Source organism: Ursus arctos, unplaced genomic scaffold (assembly GCF_023065955.2).
Source record: "Ursus arctos isolate Adak ecotype North America unplaced genomic scaffold, UrsArc2.0 scaffold_8, whole genome shotgun sequence".
Lineage (NCBI taxonomy): Eukaryota > Metazoa > Chordata > Mammalia > Carnivora > Ursidae > Ursus > Ursus arctos.
The window spans coordinates 36,124,816-36,148,709 of NW_026623100.1; the positions used below are offsets into that span (position 1 = coordinate 36,124,816).

At 35.7% G+C, this 23,894-nt stretch overlaps 1 protein-coding gene across 20 annotated transcripts in view; it reads left to right on the forward strand.

Moving 5' to 3' along the window:
• The window catches only part of ZNF638 (zinc finger protein 638), a 142,442-nt gene that overhangs the window by 98,720 nt on the left and 19,828 nt on the right, over positions 1–23,894 (forward strand). For 18 of the 20 annotated variants that reach the window (XM_026483249.4, XM_057309175.1, XM_057309176.1 and 15 more), the window contains 11 exons: positions 243–371; positions 1,668–1,709; positions 2,311–2,445; positions 4,225–4,350; positions 9,437–9,474; positions 14,071–15,295; positions 15,902–15,967; positions 17,540–18,494; positions 19,008–19,112; positions 21,826–21,927; positions 22,823–22,941. In XM_026483249.4, coding sequence (XP_026339034.1) covers positions 243–371; positions 1,668–1,709; positions 2,311–2,445; positions 4,225–4,350; positions 9,437–9,474; positions 14,071–15,295; positions 15,902–15,967; positions 17,540–18,494; positions 19,008–19,112; positions 21,826–21,927; positions 22,823–22,941 — 3,042 coding nt within the window. The remainder of the gene's footprint in view (positions 1–242; positions 372–1,667; positions 1,710–2,310; positions 2,446–4,224; positions 4,351–9,436; positions 9,475–14,070; positions 15,296–15,901; positions 15,968–17,539; positions 18,495–19,007; positions 19,113–21,825; positions 21,928–22,822; positions 22,942–23,894) is intronic. The other 2 variants (XM_044392396.3, XM_044392387.3) reach the window with 1 other exon arrangement.

A 23,894-nucleotide genomic window follows, 5' to 3' on the forward strand; every position in this document is an offset into this window, starting at 1 on the left:
TGTCATTTACTAGAATGTCCCCTCTTATTTCTCTCTTTAGTATTGCCTTATGAGTTCAGTCATTCATTATTTCTTCCTTGTGGTTGTAATACTTTGAGTCTATTGGCCTCACTTTCTGAGGAATGTGTTTTTTTATCTTAATGTTTACTAAGTTATTTAGTTGACTCAAGTATTAATTCTTTTCAAGAAAAAGTAACTTAAAGACATTTATTTTTTTGTTCTTGTACTTTCTATTTTAAAAGATATTTATGGAAATAAATAGAAAATCTGCTGAATCTATGGTAAAATTTTATACCTGCTTCCCAATATCAATGGATGGAAATCAACTCTCAATAAGTATGGTTCCTGAAAACATGAATATAAAAGACGAGGTAAATAGTAGACTTGCCGTCGTTTTTACTGGAATATTATAAAAGTTTTAGATTGGGTTTATTGTAGTTGGTTATGCTTTCGAGCTTGTGTCTTCAGGTTACGTATTTTCTCTGAGTTATTGAGAAAGCTTCTTCCTGTCTCTTCACAGTCTCCAATGCCAGTGTTTGAGAGTTATTTCCATGTGGAGGGAATCTAATCCCTCATGTAGGTCAGAATGGAAAAAAGGTTGAAAACTATCTGTAGACAACTCTGTTCTTATTTTACTGCCATTATCTGTCCTCCAAACTGGAATCCCAGATGTTATCTTTAATTTTTCTCTATTTTCTCACAACCAGTCTTGTATAGGTCTTGTATATTTCAAATCATAAATATTTCTGTAATTTGTTCCCTCTTTATCCCATCCATCATTGCTTGATTCTTGAAAACTCCAACTATAAAGTAGTTCTTCATGTCTTCTACCTTTAGTTTTGTCTCCCTTAAAATCTTTCTCCACGAAGTAATGAGACTGACATAAAATTTAAATCTGTTCAAAGACAACTGATTTAGAAACCCTTCACTTCTTTGTGGCATACAAATATTTATTTATCAACTGCTAAGAGGCATAAAACAGTTTTTAGAATCTCTAGAGGAAGGTGGAAATACATGTTATTTGAGAAAGCCTTCCATTGAGAATCACTCTGATGTAATTGGTAGAATTGTTTTATATGTGTCAGTATTGTTGAAAAGGAAAAAAAAAGTTTTAAGAACCAGAGTGTCCTAAGATAAAGTTCCTTTCCTATGTAGGTAAGCCGTCCATTAGCTAGCCTTTCCCAGCTCTGACATTTTTGTCTCATGCTACTCTTAGCCTTCTTTATAATCAACAGTACTAAATAACTGTACATTTAATACTCTGTACTTTGGTTTTTTTTTTACTAGGCTACATTTCTGTTCTTCCTCATCCTCTACTTTAGTTAACTTTTTGTTTTACAATTTGACTTCTCTTATTGTCTGCTAAGTTAAATCTCTTATTCCTTGTATATGAATTTGAATGTCCTCCCCTGACACCACCTTATTAATCTTTAATATGCTTAAGGGGAATAGGAAGAATTAAAGTGTATTAAGATAGGAATTGAATAATTTGTTTAGGAAGACGGAAAGATTTTTTAGAAGGAATAAAACTTTTGCTGACTTCTCATTTTATGAAATAGTGCTTAATGCTGATTCATATAGATTATTTTATTATAAATCCTGACTAAATAAATATATGAATGAGGAAGACTTACATCTTCCACTTTCCCTCTGTTTTGTCTTTCTAGGAAGCTATATTTACAACCTTGATTAAAGAAAATGATCCAGAGGTAAGTTTTGCATTTAAATGCTTTTGTACACTTGTTTAATTGATGGAAATATTGGTTATTCGCCTGTTAGAAATAAAAGACTACTCATCTTAAAATATTGAGGTGACGGTGAGGGCATGTGATGTAATGAGCACTGGGTGTTACATGCAACTGATCAATCACTGAACTGTACCTCTGAAACTAATAATACACTATATGTTAATTAATTGAATGTAAATAAAAAAATAAAATACTGAGGTGATGAAAATATCAGATGGATCTTCTCTTGGCAAAAATAAGAAATAAAGGGTCATGGTAATCCTTAATGGAAATATTTTCTAGATACTGGAGCCATATTAAGTGGCTTAGGTATAAAGTATTTTGGGTACATATTATGTTGATAGAAGAAAGATTATACTTCTTATTTTAGTATATTGTTTCATTGATTACTGAAATCTAAAACTAAGATCTCACTGTCTTCACTCACATAGTCATTTTCTTACTCTTGGGAGAGGGTATCATCTGACCTCTAAAAAATTAAATTACTGTTAATCTGTGTTTTATAGTTTGATACTTCAGCTGTGTTTCTCTTTTTCTGTGCTGTCTCTTAAAAAAACTACAGGCAAATATAGATAAAATTTATAATCGATTTGTACATCTTGATAACTTACCAGAAGATGGACTTCAGTGTGTGCTTTGTGTTGGACTTCAGTTTGGAAAAGTGGCTCACCACGTATTCATGAGTAATAAAAACAAGGTAATGAGGTCCCTCCTGTTTTACCTATATGTTCTGTAGAGAATAGAATATGACTGAACCCTGTGCTCTTCGGGTTTGTGACTTTTAATCCATCTTCTGAACTGAAGCACCTATAAACATTATTTCTTATCAGAATTATGATAGATCAGCATATTTTCTCCTGGGCTATAATAACAAGGAAGAGATGATGATTTTCTCCTCTGAACTCCTAGTGGTTTTTTTTTTTTTAAAGATTGATATATTTATTTATTTTGAGAGAGTGAGCAAGCAGAGGGAGAGGGAGAATCTCAAGCAGAGTCCCCACTGAGTGGGGAGCCTGCCATAAGGCTTGATCCCATGACCCTGAAATCCTGACCTGAGCTGAAATCAAGAGTTGGACATGTAACCGGTTGAGCTACTCAAGTGCCCGAGAACTCCTAGTTTTAATGGAATAAAACTTGCACAAGGGAGAAAGGTAATATGTGCAAAGAGCATTATCTTATGGGAAAGTTTAGACTTGAGTTCATCTAGCCTTAACTACCTTTGTGACCTTGGCTGAGTTGACTTAAAATTTTGGTTGGTTCTTATTTGTAAAATGAAAAAGGTGTTACCAGATACTTTCTAAAGTTCCTTCCAGCCATAAAGCACATAGAGAGTTAGGTCTTTTTGTTTAGTTATATGGAAAGAAATATAAAATGATCATCCCTTAGGGGTTTGGTTTCCTTCTTTAAAAGAAATTGTTAACGTCTTTACTTTTTCTATGCCCTCTGTGTTTAATATTTAATTCAGATACTTGTCTAGTAAAATTAGATTTTGAGCAACTACATATTACCTAGAAAGGTAGGATTTCATAACAAAGTTGACATTGTTTCAGAAAAAGTACCTAATTCACCAGAGGTAGATACTAATTTCTTTGATATGCTTCTAACTGATACATGGAGCATGTTTGATACTTTAGAAATAGTGTGACATAGGAGGGAAGGGAGATGACAGATGGTATAAGGAATTTTGAACTTTTACTTTAGATATGTTTAATCTTCTGGTAGGTATTTTTTTAATTTCTTAAAAATACCTATCATACTTTTCCATTTTACCTGGACTTTGCAACATTTTAAGGATTGTTTTCTCTTGTTTCCTTTGAAGTGAAGATTAACTTCACCTTTGTAATCACATTTGGAAGTCTGGAAGAAAAATGTATCTATTTAGAAAAATTAAAAAATTTTTTAAAATGCATATAACTAAATTTACTGTTCTAACCATGTTTAAGTGTCCATTCAGTGGCATTGAGTATATTCATGTTGTTATACAATCGTCACCGCAGTCCATCTCCAGAACTTTTTTTTTTATCTTCCCAAACTGAAACTCCCTGTCCGTTAAACAGTAATTCCTCTGTGCCTCTCTTCCTAGCCCCTGACAACCAGCATTCTACCACTGTACTTTCTGTCTCTACGAATTTGACTACTTTAGCTATTTCATATTATAAGTGGAATCATACAATATTTGATCTTTTGTGATTGGCTTATTGCACTTAGCTTAATGTCTTCCAGCATATATTGTAACATGCTAGAATTATCTTCCTTTTTAAAGCTGAATAATAATCCATTGTATGCATATACAACGTTTTGTTTATCTACTCATCCGTTGATAGATACTTAGTTTGCTCTACCTTTTGACTATTGTGAATAACACAGTTCTTTGGGGTAAATACCACAAAGTGGAATTCCTGGATCATATGGTAATTCTATTTTAGTTTTTTTTAGGAACTACTTAATGTATTTTTTTTTTTTATCTTCTCCAAAGGCAATTCTTCAGTTAGATAGTCCCGAATCTGCTCAGTCAATGTATAGTTTTCTGAAACAAAATCCACAGAACATAGGTGACCATGTTTTGACCTGTACATTATCTCCAAAAATGGACTCATCAGAGGTAAGATTATTTTCTATCAACTTTTGTGCTTTTAGAAAATGAAGAAAGTGTAAAGGTCATTCTTCTAAAGCTAGAAGGTGTACTCTGAAGGAAATTGCAAGAATTATTCTTGGAGAGTAGCCAAACTGGTACTGAGTTTAGGTATTCTTTCTTTTAAAAATTCGTGTTGCAATCACTACTACAATTTTCATGGTTTATGGAGCAGTATAAATTTGTCTAAATTACAATAAATTGAATAATTTTGAAAAATGCAGTATATTCATTCTGATACCTGTTAATGGACATATATGTAGAATGATTCCATATATGTAACATGATCATGATTCTCTCCAGAGTGCAGAATCTACTTTGAGTCCATTTTGGCCATTTGGCTTAAGAAGTTTACTTATTCTTGGGGCGCCTGGGTGGCTCAGTCGTTGGGCGTCTGCCTTCGGCTCAGGGTGTGATCCCCGAGTCCTGGGATCGAGCCCCATGTCAGGCTCTTCCTCTGGGAGCCTGCTTCTTCCTCTCCCACTCCCCCTGCTTGTGTTCCCTCTCTCGCTGGCTGTCTCTCTCTGTCAAATAAATAAATAAATAAAATCTTAAAAAAAAAGTTTACTTATTCTTTTCTTTAATATAAACTCTTGTATAAGACATAAGAGTTTACAGATTATTGGCTTACACAGTAATAATACATGTATGAAAACTTATCCACCTTTGAAAGAATTAAATTCAAACTCAGATGTTTTCTCTTTCTAATGCTTCATTGTGTCTCTATAACAGGAGGTAAATAATGGGACCTGTATTTGGTGTCTGCATGTTTTTTGTTTATTAGTATGCTAAAAATCTTGTGCTAGCTCAAGAAAAAGAAAATTCCACCATCTAAAACCAAATTAAATAAAGGATCTATAAGTAAATGCATCATTGATAGGTACTGTTTTTTTTTTTAAGATTTATTATTTTAGAGAGACAGAATGGGGGGGAGGGCCTGAGGGTAGGGAAGAAAGAAAAATCCTCAAGTAGACTCCCTGCTGAGCATGGAGCCCAACATGGGGCTCCATCTCATGACCCTGAGATTATGACCTGAGTGGAAAACAAGAGTTGGACGCTTAACTGACTAAGCCACCCAGGCACCCATGATAGGTACTGATTTCAGCACAAATTTGAGTGGCTTGTTTAACCTGATAATTTCAGAAAAAATTTGAAAGTTTTTAGCATTTTTTTTTCTTAACAGAACATGGTATTTTTAAAAATTTGTTGTTTTGATATTTCGGTTTTTTTTTTTTTTTAAAGATTTTATTTATTTATTTGACAGAGATAGAAACAGCCAGTGAGAGAGGGAACACAAGCAGGGGGAGTGGGAGAGGAAGAAGCAGGCTCACAGCGGAAGAGCCTGATGTGGGGTTCGATCCCATAACGCCGGGATCACGCCCTGAGCCGAAGGCAGACGCTTAACCGCTGTGCCACCCAGGCGCCCCTGTTTTGATATTTCGAAGTTATTACTTTGTTCAGAGTTACAGTCAACACTGATGATATAGAAATTTTTCTTCTAAGAATACAGTCCCAAATTTTTAGACTTAAAATGAAACAAATGATTATAGAAAACGTCTACCCGAATGATACTTTACTTCCCAGGCTTTTACTTAGAACCTTATTCTTATAGCTTATTAAATTGGAAAACCCATTGTTTTACTGTAGACTTAGCCTCACACCTGATAAGATAATCTTGACCATGTTACATGGTGTCCATTATATTCATTTAACAAATAGTAAATAGATGGTTGAAGCAGGTAGACCAATTTCAGGGTATTATAATGGTCTATATGACAAGTAATGAAAGCCTCCTAAACTAGATTAAGAAATGAAAATAAATCCTGTCCCCAAATTTTTTAAATAAGTTTTTAATTTACCACATGTATAGTGAACTAATTAACATCCTTATATTATTCTTTGATACCCCCCCATTCATTTTTTTACCTACAATATTATTATGCAGGTATATAGTGCAACTTTTAGTTGTATAAATATAGTTACTCTGCATATGAAGCATGAAGGCTTGATTCTAAGTACTGAAAATAATATCTGTATTTTTGATATCTTGATGAAGAAGAAGATACTATAGAATTCGATAGTATGAGCTTGGGTCTATAAAGAAGGAAACACAGTATCTGTCCATAACTTGTATACTTGAAGGTCACTTTCTTATATCCCCATTCATTCTTCCAAATGATGCTGTTCTTGTTTTCTTCAGTGTTTGGATTATGGCTTTCCTGTACAATTCTGGTAGGGCGGTGGTTGTTGAGAGGAAAAGGGAAGACTGTCTTCATGTTACTCAGGCCACTAATTACTATTTGTTGAATGGAATCTACTCTCTTGTTAAAGCTCCCTGTTCTAAATTTATGGCCATGTTTCATAAAGCAACTGTACACCTTTATTTTCCTTTTATTGCTCTTCTGAGTTATTTCTGTTCTTGGATTCTGTATCTCCTCTTCTCTTGGATTTCTTTTCTGTTTGTTAGATTACATCATCAATAATTTTCCCCCAGAAAGTATGTGTGGACAGTAAACTTTTTGAATCCCTGAAATTGACTTTATTTTGCTCTTACATATTTCATTGATAGTTTGTCTAGATGGAGAAGTCTGTGCTCAGCTTGTTGTTCCTTTCATTGTTTTTCTTAACCTGTATTAGTTTTTTTGTTTGTTTTGTTTTAAATAAATCTCTTCACCCAACATGGGGCTCAGATTCACAACCCCAAGATTAAGAGTTGCATGCTCTACCTGCTGAACCAGTCAGGCGCCCCTTAACCTGTGTTGTTAAGAAGGCTGATTCTTTTTTTTTTTTTTTTTAAGATTTTATTTATTTGCGCGAGAGAGAACACAAGCAGGGGTAGTGGCAGAGGCAGAGGGAGAAGCAGGCTCCCCACCGAGCAGGGAGCCTGATGAAGGGCTTGATCCCAGGACCCTGGCATCATGACCTGAGCTGAAGGCAGACACTGAGCTACCCAGGCACGCTGAGAAGGCTGGATCTAATCATATCATTATGTATTTTGTTTTTTTCCTTTGAAAACTTTAAGCATTTTTTGATTGGTTCATTAAACAAATACCTGTCTGATTCCTTTCCTATACCAGCACTGTTTTAGACATTGGATGACATTGATAAACAGAGGAGTTGAGGTCCTAGTCCTCAAGGAGCTTATATTTTAGTGGAGAAGAGGGACTATAAAAAGATTCTATGTGTACACAAACACACACACACACAATGTCAGATGGTTAAAAAAATGCTATGAAGTGTTATGGAGACCAATCAAAAGGATAGAGAGTAACGGATGGGGGGAATGTATATTTTAGAGTGGCAGCAATAGTCCTGAGGAATAGTTATTTGAGACCTGAGCAAAGCAAGAGAGCAAGCTCTACAGTAACAAGGAGAGGAGGTTTTTAAACTGAAGGGCAAGTGCTAAGTCCTTAAGGACAGATTTGATGATTCAGGGACTCCAAGGAGGATCAGTATGGCTAGCCCAGTGAGCTAGGTTTTATCTTGGTTTGGGACTTATTCATAAATCCTGCTTTAGAGCACTCAGTGAATTTATAAAGATTAGTGTGCTCCTTCACCTAAAGAAGGTCTTCCTCTTATTATTTCTTTGATTATTTCTTCTCTTCAAATTTTAATGTTCTTTCAGGAGGTAGCACCTATACTGATTTTGTGGAGTATTTCATTATCTGAAATATCTTCAGTTGATTTTGTGCCCTTATCTTTCTCTCTGTTGTGTATTTATTTATGAATAAAGAAGCAAATTAGCTAATGCAGGTATCTGGTATAGATTTCCTCTGCTGTCATATAGGCGCCCCCACCCCCAAAAAAAGCTTTTCCCATGAATGGGAAGACTGATTGTAAATGCTATGGATGGGGCTTATCAACTGTCATCTTTAATTTTGGTTATGTATCATTAGAGTGTAGACTGAATACCCAACAAAATGCCCCAGTAAAGAAGGCCTTTACTCTGGGACTCCCGTCACCCACACCAGAAATCCTCTCTAAGCACATTATTCAGTTTCTTTGAAGTATAATTTTCAGTTTTTAATATATCTAAAGAAAGATAATTTTCAGCTCAGAACACACATGATTCCTGGAGAAAAAGCCTACACCTAGTATAAGATGTAAAGAACTGACAGTTTTTGCTGTTTTGTTCACTGATGTGTCTAGTGCCTGGACTGGTGCTTGGTGCATAGGCATTGAATTTTAATTCTTCCATTTTGGGTCCTAGGACATTGATTTTTTGGTGGTTCAGATATATGTTTAAAAGGATTATTGTTAGGGGTGCCTGGGTGTCTCAGTCAGTTTCAACATCTGATTCATGATTTCAGCTCAGGTCTTGATCCTCAGGGTTGTGAGTTCAAGCTCCGTATTGGGCGGGTGTGGAGCCCACTTAAAAAAAAGGGATTGTTAAATTTTGTTCAGCACTTCTAGGTGTTTTGATTAGAAAGCTTTTTAAGTCCCCTAATCTCCCTTATAAATAGAAGTCTTTTTAAATAGTAATTGCACAGTGAAGATGTTGCTTGGTTGATTTTGTTTTTATTCTTGAAAAAAAGCAGTATTTCCAAGCTTTTAACGTTAAAAAAAGTTTTTTTTTTAAAGATTATATTTATTTATTTTAGAAAGCGTGTGCACCCAGGGGAGGAGGGCCAGAGGGAGAGGGGCTGAGAGAATCTCAAGCAGACTCCCAGCTGAGCGTAGTACCTGAATGTGGGGCTTGATCTCAGGACCCTGAGATCATGACCTGAGCCAAAACCAAGAGTCGGATGCTCAAGCAGCTGTGCTACCCAGGCGTCCAAAGAGTTTCTTATTTTTATCAATGTTAAGGAGACTTTTTTCTCATTAATTGCTGTGTGTCAGTTATTCTCTATCACCTAACTAGGGCTCTTTATCTAACGAGAAAATAATTTTAGAACCTGATAGTTATGTGGACACTAAAAACTGTTTTGATATATTTTTAAGATGTGGTCTTGTTTTTTTAGCTTAGATTTTAAGAACTGAAAACATTGCATTGATGGGTTAAATATTTAAAATCCAGTAAAATAGTCTCTAATGAAATAATGGAATTGTGTTACAGGCTCAAGCTGACAAAGACCCAGAACTAGGAAAAGAAAGGTATGTTGCTTTAAGTTGGCTAACATTTTTGCATAGTATTTAATTACTGAATTTTGTTTTTGTATTTTATGATAATTGTTCACTTGTAGCAAAGTGTTTGTAGCTCTCATATCCATTTTGTGTGTGTGTGTGTGTGTGTATATATATATATATATATATATATATGAATGTTATGGAGGGTGTGTGTGTGTGCGTGCGCGTGTTTATGAGTTTTTTTTTTTTTTTTGACTGTTCAACCAAGCGTTTTGTTTGGTTTTTTAGTCTCTTTCAGATATTTACTAATTTTTTAGAAAAACTAAATTTGTAAACACAGTTTGAATTAAATACATAAATATGACTTCTTTATGAAATGTTTTGCTAGACTCTTGAACAACTCGACTCCGTTATCAGCATTACATTCTTGTTAGTTTTTTCTGTTCCACAGTAGTTAAACACAGTAATAAAATTTTAATCATTTTGTATAATCTTTTAAAATTTCATGGACATAAAACCAAAAAGAAGGTATTCAGTATGTATTTACTTTCCGAAGACAGCTGGAGTGGGGGAAAGGATATTTATAAAGCAAAATAATGTATGAAAGCTTGGATGAAAGATGGGAACTTGTTCTTCAATGTATACACGAACTAGTGACTCACAGTCTTGTTCTGACCACGTATAGTACACCCTCTTCTTAGTAACTTTTTCGTCCTGAAAGTTTATATGGGAGGGGATGAGAACAGGCAAAATGTAGAATATTATTAATATATCCATAGGAGATTTCCTTTAAATAGGAAATTTATTTAAAGACTTTACACCAATTATAAACAAAAGCATCACATTCATGATGAATCAGCTTTGCCCCACCAATTAATAACCTTCTTTTTACTGCTCTTCATTGGGAATCACTGGTTTAGAATTCCTTTCCCTCTTTAATACTAAGTGATTTGCTCTTATTTGTTAGTCAATGTAGTAAGAGCTTATCAGTTTGAAAGAGCATTTTGAAAGTGTTTAAATATGGAAAGTTTGTTTTATTTGATGTACTAATTTTAAGATGCCTGAAAATCAGGATGTCTTATGGATTTTTCTTAGTAATTCTTATATGAGGCTTTTAAATGATAAAGATGATTAAGAGTGTTTTAAAATATGGTGGTAACTTTAAGCAATTAGATTTCCTGTATATGCCAGCACAGACTTTTTTTTACGTTGTACACCATCATACCAATTCTGTTCATATGTCCAAGAAGTATACCAACAGCACTGTTCGCTATAAAAGCCCACGAAGGGCAATAAGTTGGTAATGCTACATGTAACGTAGATGGACCTGTGGTTTGGCCACAGTAACTCTGGCTAAGTGAGTAGGCTCTTTCAAAAATTGATTTTATAAATGAATCTCATTTTATAGATTTCATTTGACATAGTTTAAGGTCTGCAAGAACAGCTATTGTCTGTGTTCTGGTCATTTTTTTCCTCTCATTATCTTGACTTTCTAGTCAAAGATTTCTTCTTGAGGAGTTTACAGATAGTTGTCTATTATGGTAATCTTACAAAATTAATTTTTAAAATTCTAGTACTAATAATTTCCATTTTGCAGTCAGTTTTTTCTGACTTATATGATGTTAGGAAAAAAGACGCAGGATGGGGCCTGAATACCTCACATTTCTTTATTGGAGTAAACTGATCCTGGGAAAATACTGGTGCTCGTTGTTTTTGTTTTTGAAGCACTTGCAGGTGCTGATTCATCATGAATGTGATGCTTTTGTTTATAATTAGTGTAAAGTCTTTAAATATATTTCCTATTTAAAGGAAATCTCCTATGGATATATTAATAATATTCTACATTTTGCCTGTTCTTATCCCCTCCCATGTAAACTGTATTTACTTACCATGTGATTAACGCTACAAATAAGAATCCTAGGTGCAGTTTTCACCAACCCATTAACAATGTTGAGAAGTACCCAGTTGCCCTCTTAAATAAATACTAATCTTCAGTATTGTTAAGTTGCAGTCTAAAGTTTCTCAGAAAGTGTAGGATATGGTGTTAACCTTTGTTCTCACACCCAGCTTGTTTTGAGTTTTGAAACCCTGTTATTATGGAGGGATGGAAGTGGGTCAGGGGTGGAAATTAGATATCTATATCCCGAATGCCTTCCCTATTTCTTTTTTGTGCATTTCTCAAAATATGGCTGCGTATTCCTTTGATATCTAAAAGACTGGGTGTTTTTTTTGACTCCGGTGTTAATAATTTTACATAATTGACACCTCAGATGGACTTTTCAGGCTAACCTGATGAACATGGAGACTTTTCCCCATATTAGCCAGAAAACTAGATATTAATTTTTGGTAAATGAATTCTGTGAGGAAAGCACTGTAATTTTATTTATTTATTTATTATTTATTTTTTATTTATGATTTTATTTATTTAAGCTAGAGAGTGCACAAGAGGGTAAAGGACAGAGGGAGAGGTACACTCCCCACTGAGCGGGGAGCCTGATGTGGGGCTCGATCCCAGAACTCCGGGATCATGACCTGAGCCGAAGGCAGACACTCAACCAACTGAGTCACCCAGGCGCCCCAGCACTGTAATTTTAAAAGACAGAAACACACAAACATTGTAGTAAGCTATTTTTCAAGTAGGTCCATGCTCTGTTTGAAGTATGGAACTCCATAGTGATTCATTTTGTATAAAAGATAATCGCTTTTTCTATTGACAAACTTTAAATATGGTAAAGGGGAGGGACTTGCTATATCCTAGAGCCAGGAATCAAAATCTCCATTGTTATCCTTCTAGCTGAGTAGATTGGTGTTTTTGTATAACCCTAACTTACAAAGCCTTTAGGGTTAATGGTGCAGTTCTGTAATGAGGCAGGAATTTGAATTTAATATTCCTTGTTGGAAGTTAAGTCTCATAATTCAAAAATGAAAGCTCGCATTTGAGAAATATTATTTACAGAACTGCTGTAACTGAATGTCAGAACTTCTTATCTTTGTCGTATTTGGCCGCATGTTTTATTGTGACTCATTCTAAGAATTTGAAACACTTAAAATCAGCCATTGGTATTTTTGAATATGAGGAATGTGAATAATTTCGAATAAAAAGTTTTAAACCCTTTCAGCATACAAAGGAAGCTTATACAAATGAGTATAAGTGTATAGTTAAGCTGTATGGTTACCTACTGTTGAACTTAAATAAATTCCTCAAACTCTTTGCCTCTATAACTTTTTATCAAGTGGTGTTTCTTTGGAAGTTTAATAATTAACCATCTTCGGCGGGGAAGACCACCTTTTTGGTTCAAATGATTAGACCCTGATATGGTAGCACTTGATTTTTTCAAAGTTTTGAAATACTAAACATCTCGGTACACAGATACGCATCACCTTGCATTAACTAAAGGATATTATGGCCACTCTTTGGGAAGCATATCAAGGATGTTTCATCCCCTCCTTCCTTGAGAACTAGGAGGAAAAAAACCAATATTCTTTACAATGAGGTGTTGATATGGCGTCACTTTCTGGTGTCTTCCTCTAACAAGCTGCTTCTGGTCTAATAAGTGAATATATTTGTTAAATTTGATTTGTGTTGACAGCATGCTGGACATGGTTTTGGAAGCTAAGATTTTGCATGTCATTCTTCACGATAACCTCTGACCTATGGAACATTAATATAAAAACAGTTTGTTCTGTCTCAATGAAATGAGTTGAATTATTGAATCACACACACTTTTGTTTACCTTGGATTTAGGAAGACCATAATGAAATGAGATCAGTTGTATGTACTTGCCATGTATTTTCTTCATTTCTTCTGAATAATTTTACTTGAAACTTTAAATTATGTATTGGAATTCTAAGTTATTTATTCTCTGTAACCGGAAAGATTTCTTTAATATATACCTTCTCACTCAAGTAGCCAAAGGCATCTACCTTATGTTAAGGTGATTCTATCAGTTTTGCCTCTAACTGTAAATCCAAAAGAGTATTTAAAAGATACTTCCAAAGAGAGTTTTCTTTTAGGTATTGTTATCAAGAAATACAGTTCTCGGGAAAAACAAGTCTGTCTCACATCTTAAAAAAAAAAAAGTTGACATGGTTAGGAGTATAGCCTTTTCTCCCTACCAGTTTCTATTTCTGTTCATTTTAGGTAAGATTCACTTAAAATTTTAAATTTCAATGCATGGATTATTAGTTTTATTGTAGAACTATACACATATTTTATTATTTCAGTAACCTCTGTTGGGAAGATCTTAATAATTTGCGATGTCTCAGATTCACGTTCAGCCTCCTCATGTCTAGTGCAAATGTGACACAAGGAAAAATTGGTTATAAGGATTATATTAATGGTCATAATTTTGTCATTATTTCCTTTGAACTAAAAAGAAATCTTCAGTGCAATGGAGGAGGATCTCTTTCAAAATTTTATATTGCTTACATATTTGTGTCAAAACATCTTAACCATTCTAATGCCGATTGGCTGGATTTCCTAGTGCTTATTACTAATGCATCAGGAAGTCTTAACAGTTGGCATCAACAGGATTATTTATAATGGTTGAATTCTCATCATAGTTTGATTTTTGTTTGTGTTTTGTTTGTGTTCTTTTTTTGTTTGTTTTTAAATACTTTTAGCCCTGACTTGAAAAACAGTCCAGTTGATGAAATTGAGGTGCAAACAGCAGCTGATAGTCTCTCTGTTAAACCTAGTGAGGTTGAAGAAGAAACTGTTCCCAACGTTGAAACAGAAACTTCTGTACAGCAGGAAGAACCTTGTGAGGAAGAACCTGAAAAAGCACTATGTGACTCTGACTTTACTATTGAAATGTTGGAAGTTGAAACTCAAGGAGAAGAGGTCAAAGTGGAAATTCCTCTTGTAACATCCACTCCAATCAGTATTGAATTATTCACTGAAAATGTAGAGGAGTGTGTTTTAAATCAGCAGGTGTATACCAGTGACTTCGAGAAAGAAGAGGCAGAAATTATTAACCCTGAAACAGAATTACCAACATCTGACACTGCATTTATAGAAGAAAGGAACATCAGAGGAATTCTAGAAGAATCTCCATCTGAAGCAGAAGACTTCTTTTCTGGGATTACACAGTCCATGATAGAAGCTGTAGCTGAAGTAGACAAACATGAAATTGTTTCAGAAATAGTACCATCTACTTGTGTTGTGACCCCGGTACCAGGAATTTCCACTGGGGATGAGAAGGCAGTGAGCAAAAAGGGAATTTCTGACAAAAGTAACATGGATGAAAAGGAGGAAAATGAATTTAATAGTAAGGAAACCAGAATGGATCTGCAAATAGGAACAGAAAAGGCTGAAAAGAATGATGCTAGAATGGTTGCAGAGAAGTTGGAAAAGATCGTGACAGCAGTGAAAGAAAAGCCTGCAGAAAGTGCTGTGGCCAAGGCATGCCCAAATAAAGGAATGGGTCAGGCCAATAAGCCTGATGAAACTAGTAAAACTAGTATGTTGGCTGTATCAAATACATCTAGCACTAAATCAGGCATCAAAGCTGGTATGGTCTCTTCTCCAAAGGTAAAAGCTACAGCTTCAAAATCTGAAAACCAGAAAAGTTTTCTGAAATCTGTACTCAGAGATCAAATAAATGCTGAAAAGAAACTTTCAGCCAAGGAATTGGGTCTCCTTAAACCTACAAGTGCCAGATCAGGCTTGGCTGAAAGCAGCAATAAATTCAAACCCACCCAGAGCGGTGTTACCAGAGGAGGCAGTGGAAGAATCTCAGCCCTGCAAGGCAAGGACTCGGAACTGGATTACAGGGATATTACAAAACAGTCTCAGGAAACTGAGGCTAGACCTTCCGTCATGAAACGGCATGACAGCAACAATAAGGTGAGGAGGGTAGGAAGAATGGCTCAGTGTTGTCTTTGAAATGAGTAGCTCTGCTGTTGTAGCTTTGGAGTAAGAGATGTAATCTTGTTTGGTACTTTCATCTCCTCACTCCACCCCCAAGCTCCCATTTCTCTTAATGATTCCACTGATTTAAGCCAATAGACATTTAGAATAATAAGTTCAAGTTTGTAAGTTATTAACAGGTTTGAAAAGCATTTTTTGGATAAAATGTGGTCAGAAATACAAGTGTGGTTTAAAAAAAAAAAAGTCTGCAGTGACTTTCCTGAGGTGATTTACCATTGTGCTTCTGAATGGGAAACCGTTTTCTCTTTTAAGTTGAAGCTTCCTTTATCAGCTTACTGATTGCCCAACTTAGACACTGTGGGTATAGGGAAGAGAAGATCAGTAAAACTGAATTTACCTACAACTTAAGAGATGATGCCTATGTTGTTAAAATGATTGTTGACTTAGTGTGGTATACCTGGTACTATTTTCATAATGGAATGTGTTTGGATATCGTTTGGTGTTTGGATTCTTTTTTTAAAAAGAACATTAATAACATAGTTGTAAATTCTCTTTTTCTGTATTTTTTACTTAATATTTCAGACTTTGGCTGGGCAAAACACTAAGAATCCTAAAAGCACCACTGGTAGAAGTTCCAAATCTAAAGAGGTAAGAAACAGTTCACTAATACTAATAAGCCTTCTATTCTGTCCTTCCATGGAAGAGTTCATCTGTCTTATAACTAGTGTCTCTCCTGTAATAATCAATTTAATAACAGAGCAAGGGACAGGAATGAGATATTTTATTTTTGACCCTACCACCAATTTGTTTTTTGACCGTGAGCTAGGTTAAATTGTTTGTGTGCATGGTGCAGGCAAAAAGTTGTGCAGGGGCAGGAAGGGAAGAAAAAGGTAGAAAAATCCCTCCAAGCTCCTGTTGAGAGCAATAGGTTATAAACACAACAGAACCATATGTGTTAAAGGAGACTGGTGTTTGACTAGAGTCCTTGCAATTTTGTGGAACTTCCAAACAGGTGGTCCTTTTGAGATGGCTCAATTTAAACCTAACTGGATGGGCTCTAAGATTTACTTTCCTGGTACTAAGTTCTGCCAAACAAACGTGTTATTTTTGTTGTTGTTTGATATTTTAGGTTTTTCCATTCATAGAATATTTTTTCGGTCATTTTATCCTGGCATGGAGGAGAAATGTTAATAGTTTAAGAAGCATAAGTAAGAATAATGTTTCTGTTGGCTTAATAAGTTGATAGTATAAATGCTTACAAGTTTCTTTCTCCCAAAATTACTGGGTATATGTTCTGATGTCATTATATATGCTAGTAATTGATCACTGATAGCATACTAAATTTGTCGGAGGCCTGCTGGGAATTTATTTTCCTTAGTATTGGCACCCTTTTTCAAATTACAGATACTGTTTTTTTTTTTCAAGTGCAGTTATATTTGGCATTAAGTCTTATTTAGTAAGAATTTTTCCATTTAACTTTCTCTAAATATAAACTTTATATTAATGTTGTATATCTTAATTGGTCAATGGTGTAATCTAGTTAGCTGTTTACTTTCTAGCTACATTTGAGGTGCTTCTGGCAGTCCATTAAGTCTCCTAGAACACTTGTTAGATATCAGTTAAGAGGGAACAATAAATTTTTTACATTGTAGTTTGATAAATGCTTTACATTGATAAATGCTTTAAATGTAGTATTTTTGTGCTTCATATTTCAAAACTTGTAAATTAGGAAACATAATGTTAATTAGAATTAAGTAAAGATGGGGGCACCTGGGTGGCTCAGTCGTTAAGCGTCTGCCTTTGGCTCAGGGTGTGATCCTGGCGTTATGGGATTGAGTCCCGCATCAGGCTCCTCCGCTGGGAGCCTGCTTCTTCCTCTCCCACTCCCCCTGCTTGTGTTCCCTCTCTCACTGGCTGTCTCTCTCTCTCTGTCAAATAAATAAAATCTTTAAAAAAAAGAATTAAGTAAAGATGGAATTAGGTTGATATTGTTAGAATTTTACCTTTGGCATTGTTTACTTTGTGAATTAGAGCTAATTCATTTGTGGGACCTTAAAAAATAATTTATCTCAGCCTATCGGAAACTTCTTTGCACTGAAATTCTCACAGATGATATTTCATGCACATTTGCTGGGACTATTTGGAACCTAACCAGTTCTCAGTTAAGTGCTTCTGTTCACGGTTCTGTGGTTTTTTTTTTTTTTTTAATCTCTTCAACAGGAACCATTATTTCCATTTAATTTGGATGAATTTGTCACTGTGGATGAGGTTATAGAAGAAGTAAATCCTTTTCAAGCCAAGCAAAACCCACTAAAGGGAAAAAGAAAAGAAGCTCTCAAAAATAACCCTTCCTCTGAACTTAACTTAAAGAAGAAGAAGGGGAAAAATCCTGCCCCTCGTGTTGTGGAGGGGGAATTATCTTTTGTAACATTGGATGAGATCGGGGAAGAAGAGGATGGAGCTGCACACCTAGCTCAAGCTCTCGTCACTGTGGATGAAGTAATTGATGAAGAAGAAATAAATATGGAAGAAATGGTAAAAAATTCAAATTCACTTCTTACATTAGATGAGTTAATTGATCAAGATGATTGCATTTCCCACAGTGAACCTAAAGATGTTACTGTACTGTCAGTGGCTGAAGAGCGAGATCTCCTCAAACAGGAACGCTTGGTAACTGTGGATGAAATTGGAGAAGTTGAGGAGCTACCTTTAAATGAGTCGGCCGACTTAAGTTTTGCTACTTTACATACTAAAGGAGATGAGGGAAATACTGGAAGGGATCCCATTGGGTTCATTTCTTCCCAGATGCCTGAAGACCCTTCTACTTTAGTTACTGTAGATGAAATACAGGATGACAGCAGTGATCTGCATTTAGTGACTTTGGATGAAGTGACTGAAGAGGATGAAGACTCTCTGGCAGATTTTAACAACCTTAAAGAAGAGCTTAATTTTGTTACTGTTGATGAAGTTGGAGAGGAGGAAGATGGAGACAATGATTTAAAAGTTGAGTTAGTACAAAGCAAAAATGACCGTCCCACAGATAAAAGAGGGGAGAGAAAAAAAAGAGCTGTGGACACAAGGAGGATGAAACTTGAAGCCTTTTCCCAAGTTGGTTCAATAAGTGAGAATGTTATGGAAGAAGGTCTGAAAACCATGATTCAAAGACACTTAGCAGGTAGATACTTAGAAGTGGTAATTTTTCTGCTTTATGAGGGGATTACATTTAAAATTTTAAAAATATATGTTACAACATTACTCATAATTGTCCCTGTATTGATTGATATAAGAAGTCAACAAATAGTGATGGCCTGTGATATTTTCCAAAGGAATATATACAAGTTTACAGATTTCTTTTAGTTACAGAGCAGACTTTGTCCCGAGTTGTCATACTTCAAAAAAAGATGACAAAGTTGGAAAGCAAACTTCAGTGCCCAAATTGGAATGAAAGTGGTATATTTGTGTTACTGGAAAACACAGCTTTTGATTAGTAGCAGGATATTATACCAGACTGCCTCCCAGTTTTTCCTCAGATTTAGGATTTAGAAAAATTCGTGAGGGTGCCATTTCATTTTTAAGTAATATTTTGATTGTATAGAGAAATAGGTTCACTTTAGGGAGATCACAATAATTTCTGAACTAAGAATGGCATGCTGTTGCTATAGCAGTAAATTCGACTTTCTCTTTAAAGCTAAAACGCCAGCCAAGAGAGTTAGAATTGGGAAAGTGCCACCATCGGAAAAAGCTGTTGCGAAAGATCCAATGAAAGGTGAAGAGGCCTTCCAAATTAGTGAAGGTAAAGCAGGATTGATGGAAGTGGGGAGGAGAGTAGAGAGTAACACAACACAAGGTAGTGGTTGAAGTTCCAAAGGTCTACATTCTAAGAAGAAAAACTGAAAATAGAGTGGGGGTGGGGGCCGGGGTGGGGGTGGGGAAAGCAGCCTTATCTGGATAAAGATTTTGGTCTTTGTAATTTAGATTTAATGGAACATAATGGAATGGGATAACAGAATAATAAGCAATCCCTTTTGTGATAGAATGTGACAATAGAACATGACAAATTTGTGGAAATGATATACACGAAAGATGATTCTGACCAAGTTGTACCAGCAAGTAGAAATCATTGCTTAACCAGCTCTTATTTGTGGACCCAGATCCCTTGCTTTGTGGAGGTTGCCATGCAGGCCGCCAATGGATTAAACAAGATGTCTTAACTTTGATAAAATTTATTTTGAAACAAATATGGACCAGTGTCTAGTAAGGGAGAGTACTCTAGTCCCTCAACAAATATTTGTCATTATGTCCATTATATTCATAGCAAAATTAATAAAAGGTTAGGAAGAAAAGCACACAGTTCCAGATCTCAGATTAACTGATTCAGAGAGTTAAAGCAAAAAATCAACTACTTAGGAGGACTTAAACAGCACTACAAGGGATCCTTTGTTCATTCTCTTTGATATACCCTCCTTGCGCTCTTGCTGTTCTATCCTGTCTTCTCTAAAGAAAAGCTACCAACTGTGATTCAGTCCAGGTTCATTGACTCTGATCTCAGCTGGGCCTTCAGTGCTGCTCCACAATCTTATAGGCCTCCCTCCTTTCCCATTTCCTAACCAGGTGTAATATAAGTCTTTTCCCCCTCTGTATCACATACTGCTTTACCCAGCTCATTCCTCCCTGGATAACCTTGCTTTCATTTCCATTTATCAGAGCAAATACAAGATCTCCACTCTGCCAGCTTGTGTTTTATCTTCCTTGGCATCTCACATACAAAATATGGGCAAGTCTGTCCCATTAAAAAACCATGCCCTTAACCTTGGAATCCTTCTGGCTCCCATCTTTTCTCTTTCCTTTCAGGGCAGAGTATATGGAAGGAATCACCTATTTTCACTTCTTCATCTCAGTGAACTGAATGTATTTTGGCTTCTTTCTAAACCACCTTCCTGAAATTTATGTTGATAAAGAAAACCCCCGTGGATTCTTGTCCAACTTGATTTATTAAGTTTTTTTCCTTCCTGATTCAGTCTTTCTTGACTTCTCTACATTATGTGTTACTTGATCATGTGTTCTTTCTTGAAGCTGTCTCCCATGGCCAAGTGGGTACTCTCCTTCTCTGTCTGTTCTTCTCCATAACCTCTCCTTGATACCAAGCCATAGGTAGTGGTTTAATAATCTGACAAATGGCTCCTGTCGTGATTTCATGAGGGTGTTTCCCCCCAGGTTTTCTGTTCGCAGCTACCAGCTTTCTTAGAACTGCCTCATCTCAACTGAACAATAGAGAAAAGTGACTTAACTGCTTATATAACTGTTTATTTCTGTTAATGGACAATATGGTCAACAAAAGGACCTACCTGAAGAAAAAGTAATTTTCTAAACAATTTTAAACCTAAAATATTTGTCTTAATCTATTTAAATAAATATTGTATGATTATATATAATATGTATTTATTATTAAAACATAAACATCCCTTTGGAGTGGCAGGAGCAAATATGTTTGAGAAAGTTTATTAGTTAATTCTGGTGAGGGAATAAACTTTTGTAGGAAGAGACCAGAGGCTATTTTAATCAAGTCAAGAAAAGGGAGATAACCTTTTTTTAATCAACTCTTTAGGACTTGATGAACAGTAAAAAAATAAAACACAAGAAATAAGAGAGGAATAAATAATGATTTCATGGTTCCTGTCCACCCCCTCAGATTTGTTGCATGGAGAGAGCACTGAACTTGAAGTCACAAACTTTGGTTTTAGCCTTAGTCACTTTAAAAGCCTTGCAGCCTTGGGCATACCAGTTTTTTATGTCTTGGTTTCGCTTTCTCCATCTATGAAGTAATAAGGATAATGATTATTTGACCTGCCTCTCTCACATGAGATAAAAGCTGAATGAAGGATATAGATGTGAAAGGGACTTGTCAGCTACCATGTAATAGTAAGGTATTGCAGCTACTGAGGATCACCAGGATTGCTTGGAGCCAGTGTCTGTTCTTGTCTTCCCCAAGATCTTATTATGCACAGTCTGCCAAAACTGAATGTTTCTTAAATGTTATTTACTTTGCTGCACTTGAACATTTGTGATGTCACTTGTGATTCTGTTGGACAGGGCTCTCTCTCAGTTTAGGCTGAGTTTTTTTTTGATTGGGAGGGCCTCAGTACAGGGCATGAGAATTATTTTCTGCCCATGTCCTTTCCTCCTCAATCCACACTCTTTCCCACACCAGCCCTTTACATACGCTAGTTAGCTCCTGACAGTAATTACAGAACTTGAACTTCTTCCATTACTCTTTAAATTCTTCCGAGAACAATATATAAATAAAATACGCTATTGGCTTTAGTCCATTTATTCCTAACATCAGAGAATCTTGTAAGAGTGGTCCAGTGGGATTAGCCAAGGAAGGTTTACTTGGAGAGATGAGCCGTAAATTAAAATTTGAAGGCAGGGATTATCTGGTGTCAGCTTTACAGGCTGTAAATCTATTTTGAATAACTTCTTTTCCGTGAAAAATTTAATGATTTTAGTTGATGAGGAATCCGGATTAAAGGATTCAGAACCAGCACGAAAACGTAAGAAGATTGAGGACTCTTCTTTAGGGAGATCAGTGGTACCTGATGTCCCTGAAGGTAAAGTAAACATGACATTTTCCCTTATCCATATGAAATAAAAATTGAGTACCGTAGTAAGTATTCTCTTGTTTGGATGACTATTGGCATTTCTGAAAACAGTTTATTAGTCCTGTGTTTTTTTACCTAGCAAGGATTTTTTTTTTTTTTTCCTTTAAAAGTCTAGACTTTTTTCTTTTATTCCTGGTACTTTCTTTGCTGCTGTGGTAAGAACTAAGTTATACTTGTCCAGGCAGAAATTTCAGGAAAGTAAACATGCTGAAAAGCTTAGCTAGCAGCCAGCTAAAATGAGCTAAAGGAGCACCATATCTGTTTACTCAGCATATTTCTCAGGCAAACACTTGCCCATCGTTCTGCCTCTTTTTTTTCTTCTTTTATTTTAATGGGACTCCAAAGACGTTCATTTCAAAAACACCATTAGATTCTTTTTCAACAAATTGCTATTTTGAAGAAATTTTATGGTATCCGGAGGCTCTGGAATATTATAGAATTTGTTCAAAAATAAAGGTCTCGGGGGCGCCTGGGTGGCGCAGTCGTTAAGCGTCTACCTTCGGCTCAGGGCATGATCCCGGGGTCCTGGGATGGAGCCCCACATCAGGCTCCTCCACTGGGAGCCTGCTTCTTCCTCTCCCACTCCCCCTGCTTGTGTTCCCTCTCTTGCTGGCTGTCTCTCCATCAAATAAATAAATAAAATCTTTAAAAATAAAAAAAAAATAAAGGCCTCGGTTTTGTGATTAAAGGCTTAATTGCTGTTGATCCCTAGATAAGTATATATGTTTGTATGTAAGTATATACTATGATTAGCATGTTTGTCATGTTTAGATAAATTGATTAACACAGCTATAGATATTAATTTTCCTCCTTTCTCTTCCCCCTCTTTCTTCCTTTCCTCTAGATTTAGACTTTCTTGTACCGAAGGCTGGATTCTTCTGTCCAATTTGTTCCCTCTTCTACTCAGGTGAAAAAGCAATGACAAATCACTGCAAGAGTACACGTCATAAGCAAAATACAGAGGTAAGTTTTTTTTTCTTAACATCTCATAAAATTCTTCAGGTGGTATTATAATCAAACTACTTAAGTGTTCACCCAGAATGTATATTCTTCCCTTCGGGAGAACTTTAAAGATCTGTGCCAGTTTATTCCTCTACAGTTCAGAAGTACAGTCTTGGCCGTATCTTGCCAGGAGCTTCTAGTCTTTATTCCTTTTCCTCTGGCAGCATTCCCCAGGGTAGAGTCTGCAGATCACTAGACCCTTTAACTCTCCATTGAAGTGTCGGAAACCATGTATTCTGATGGCTCTTGCAGAGTGATGGACATGTAGCATATTAAAATTTGTGAATTGTCTAGTCAGAATCTGCTTAACTTTATATAATCCACTTCCTAAGGTGATTTAATGACAACCCCTCACCCCCCCTTTTAAGTTGTATTCATCTTTAGCAAGTGCTTCTTTAGCCATAGTTGAAGCCGTGGTTCTGATTCCTCCTGAATGTTTGAGAGTTGTTTTATATATCTTCTAAATTGAATTTGTGGCACCGACACTCAATTGACATTTATTGAGTTGTTATTTGCTGAAAGTTTATTTAATCCCCCCATCAACATTATGAGGTAGATGCTATCATTTCCAGTTTTATTTTTTATTATTATTATTTTTTTAATCATTCCAATTTTAAAGGTGAGGAAAACAGATTTAAAGAGTATCTAAACCCAGGTATCTAATCCCAAGGTCACATAGCTGGTCAGTGGCAGACCTAGGATTTTAACCTAGCTCTGTTTTATTTCTAGCCTCAAACCCTTAACCATTATGCTGTACTATCTGTGCTCTTAACTTTATCATGTCATTTTACCATTTAAAATTTCCACTGGCTTTGTATTACATTTGGAATAATACCCAAACTACTTCTTGTAGGTCTGTAAAGCCCTACATGATCTGATGATTCCTTTCTGGTTCTCTGGCCTCACTGTTATTG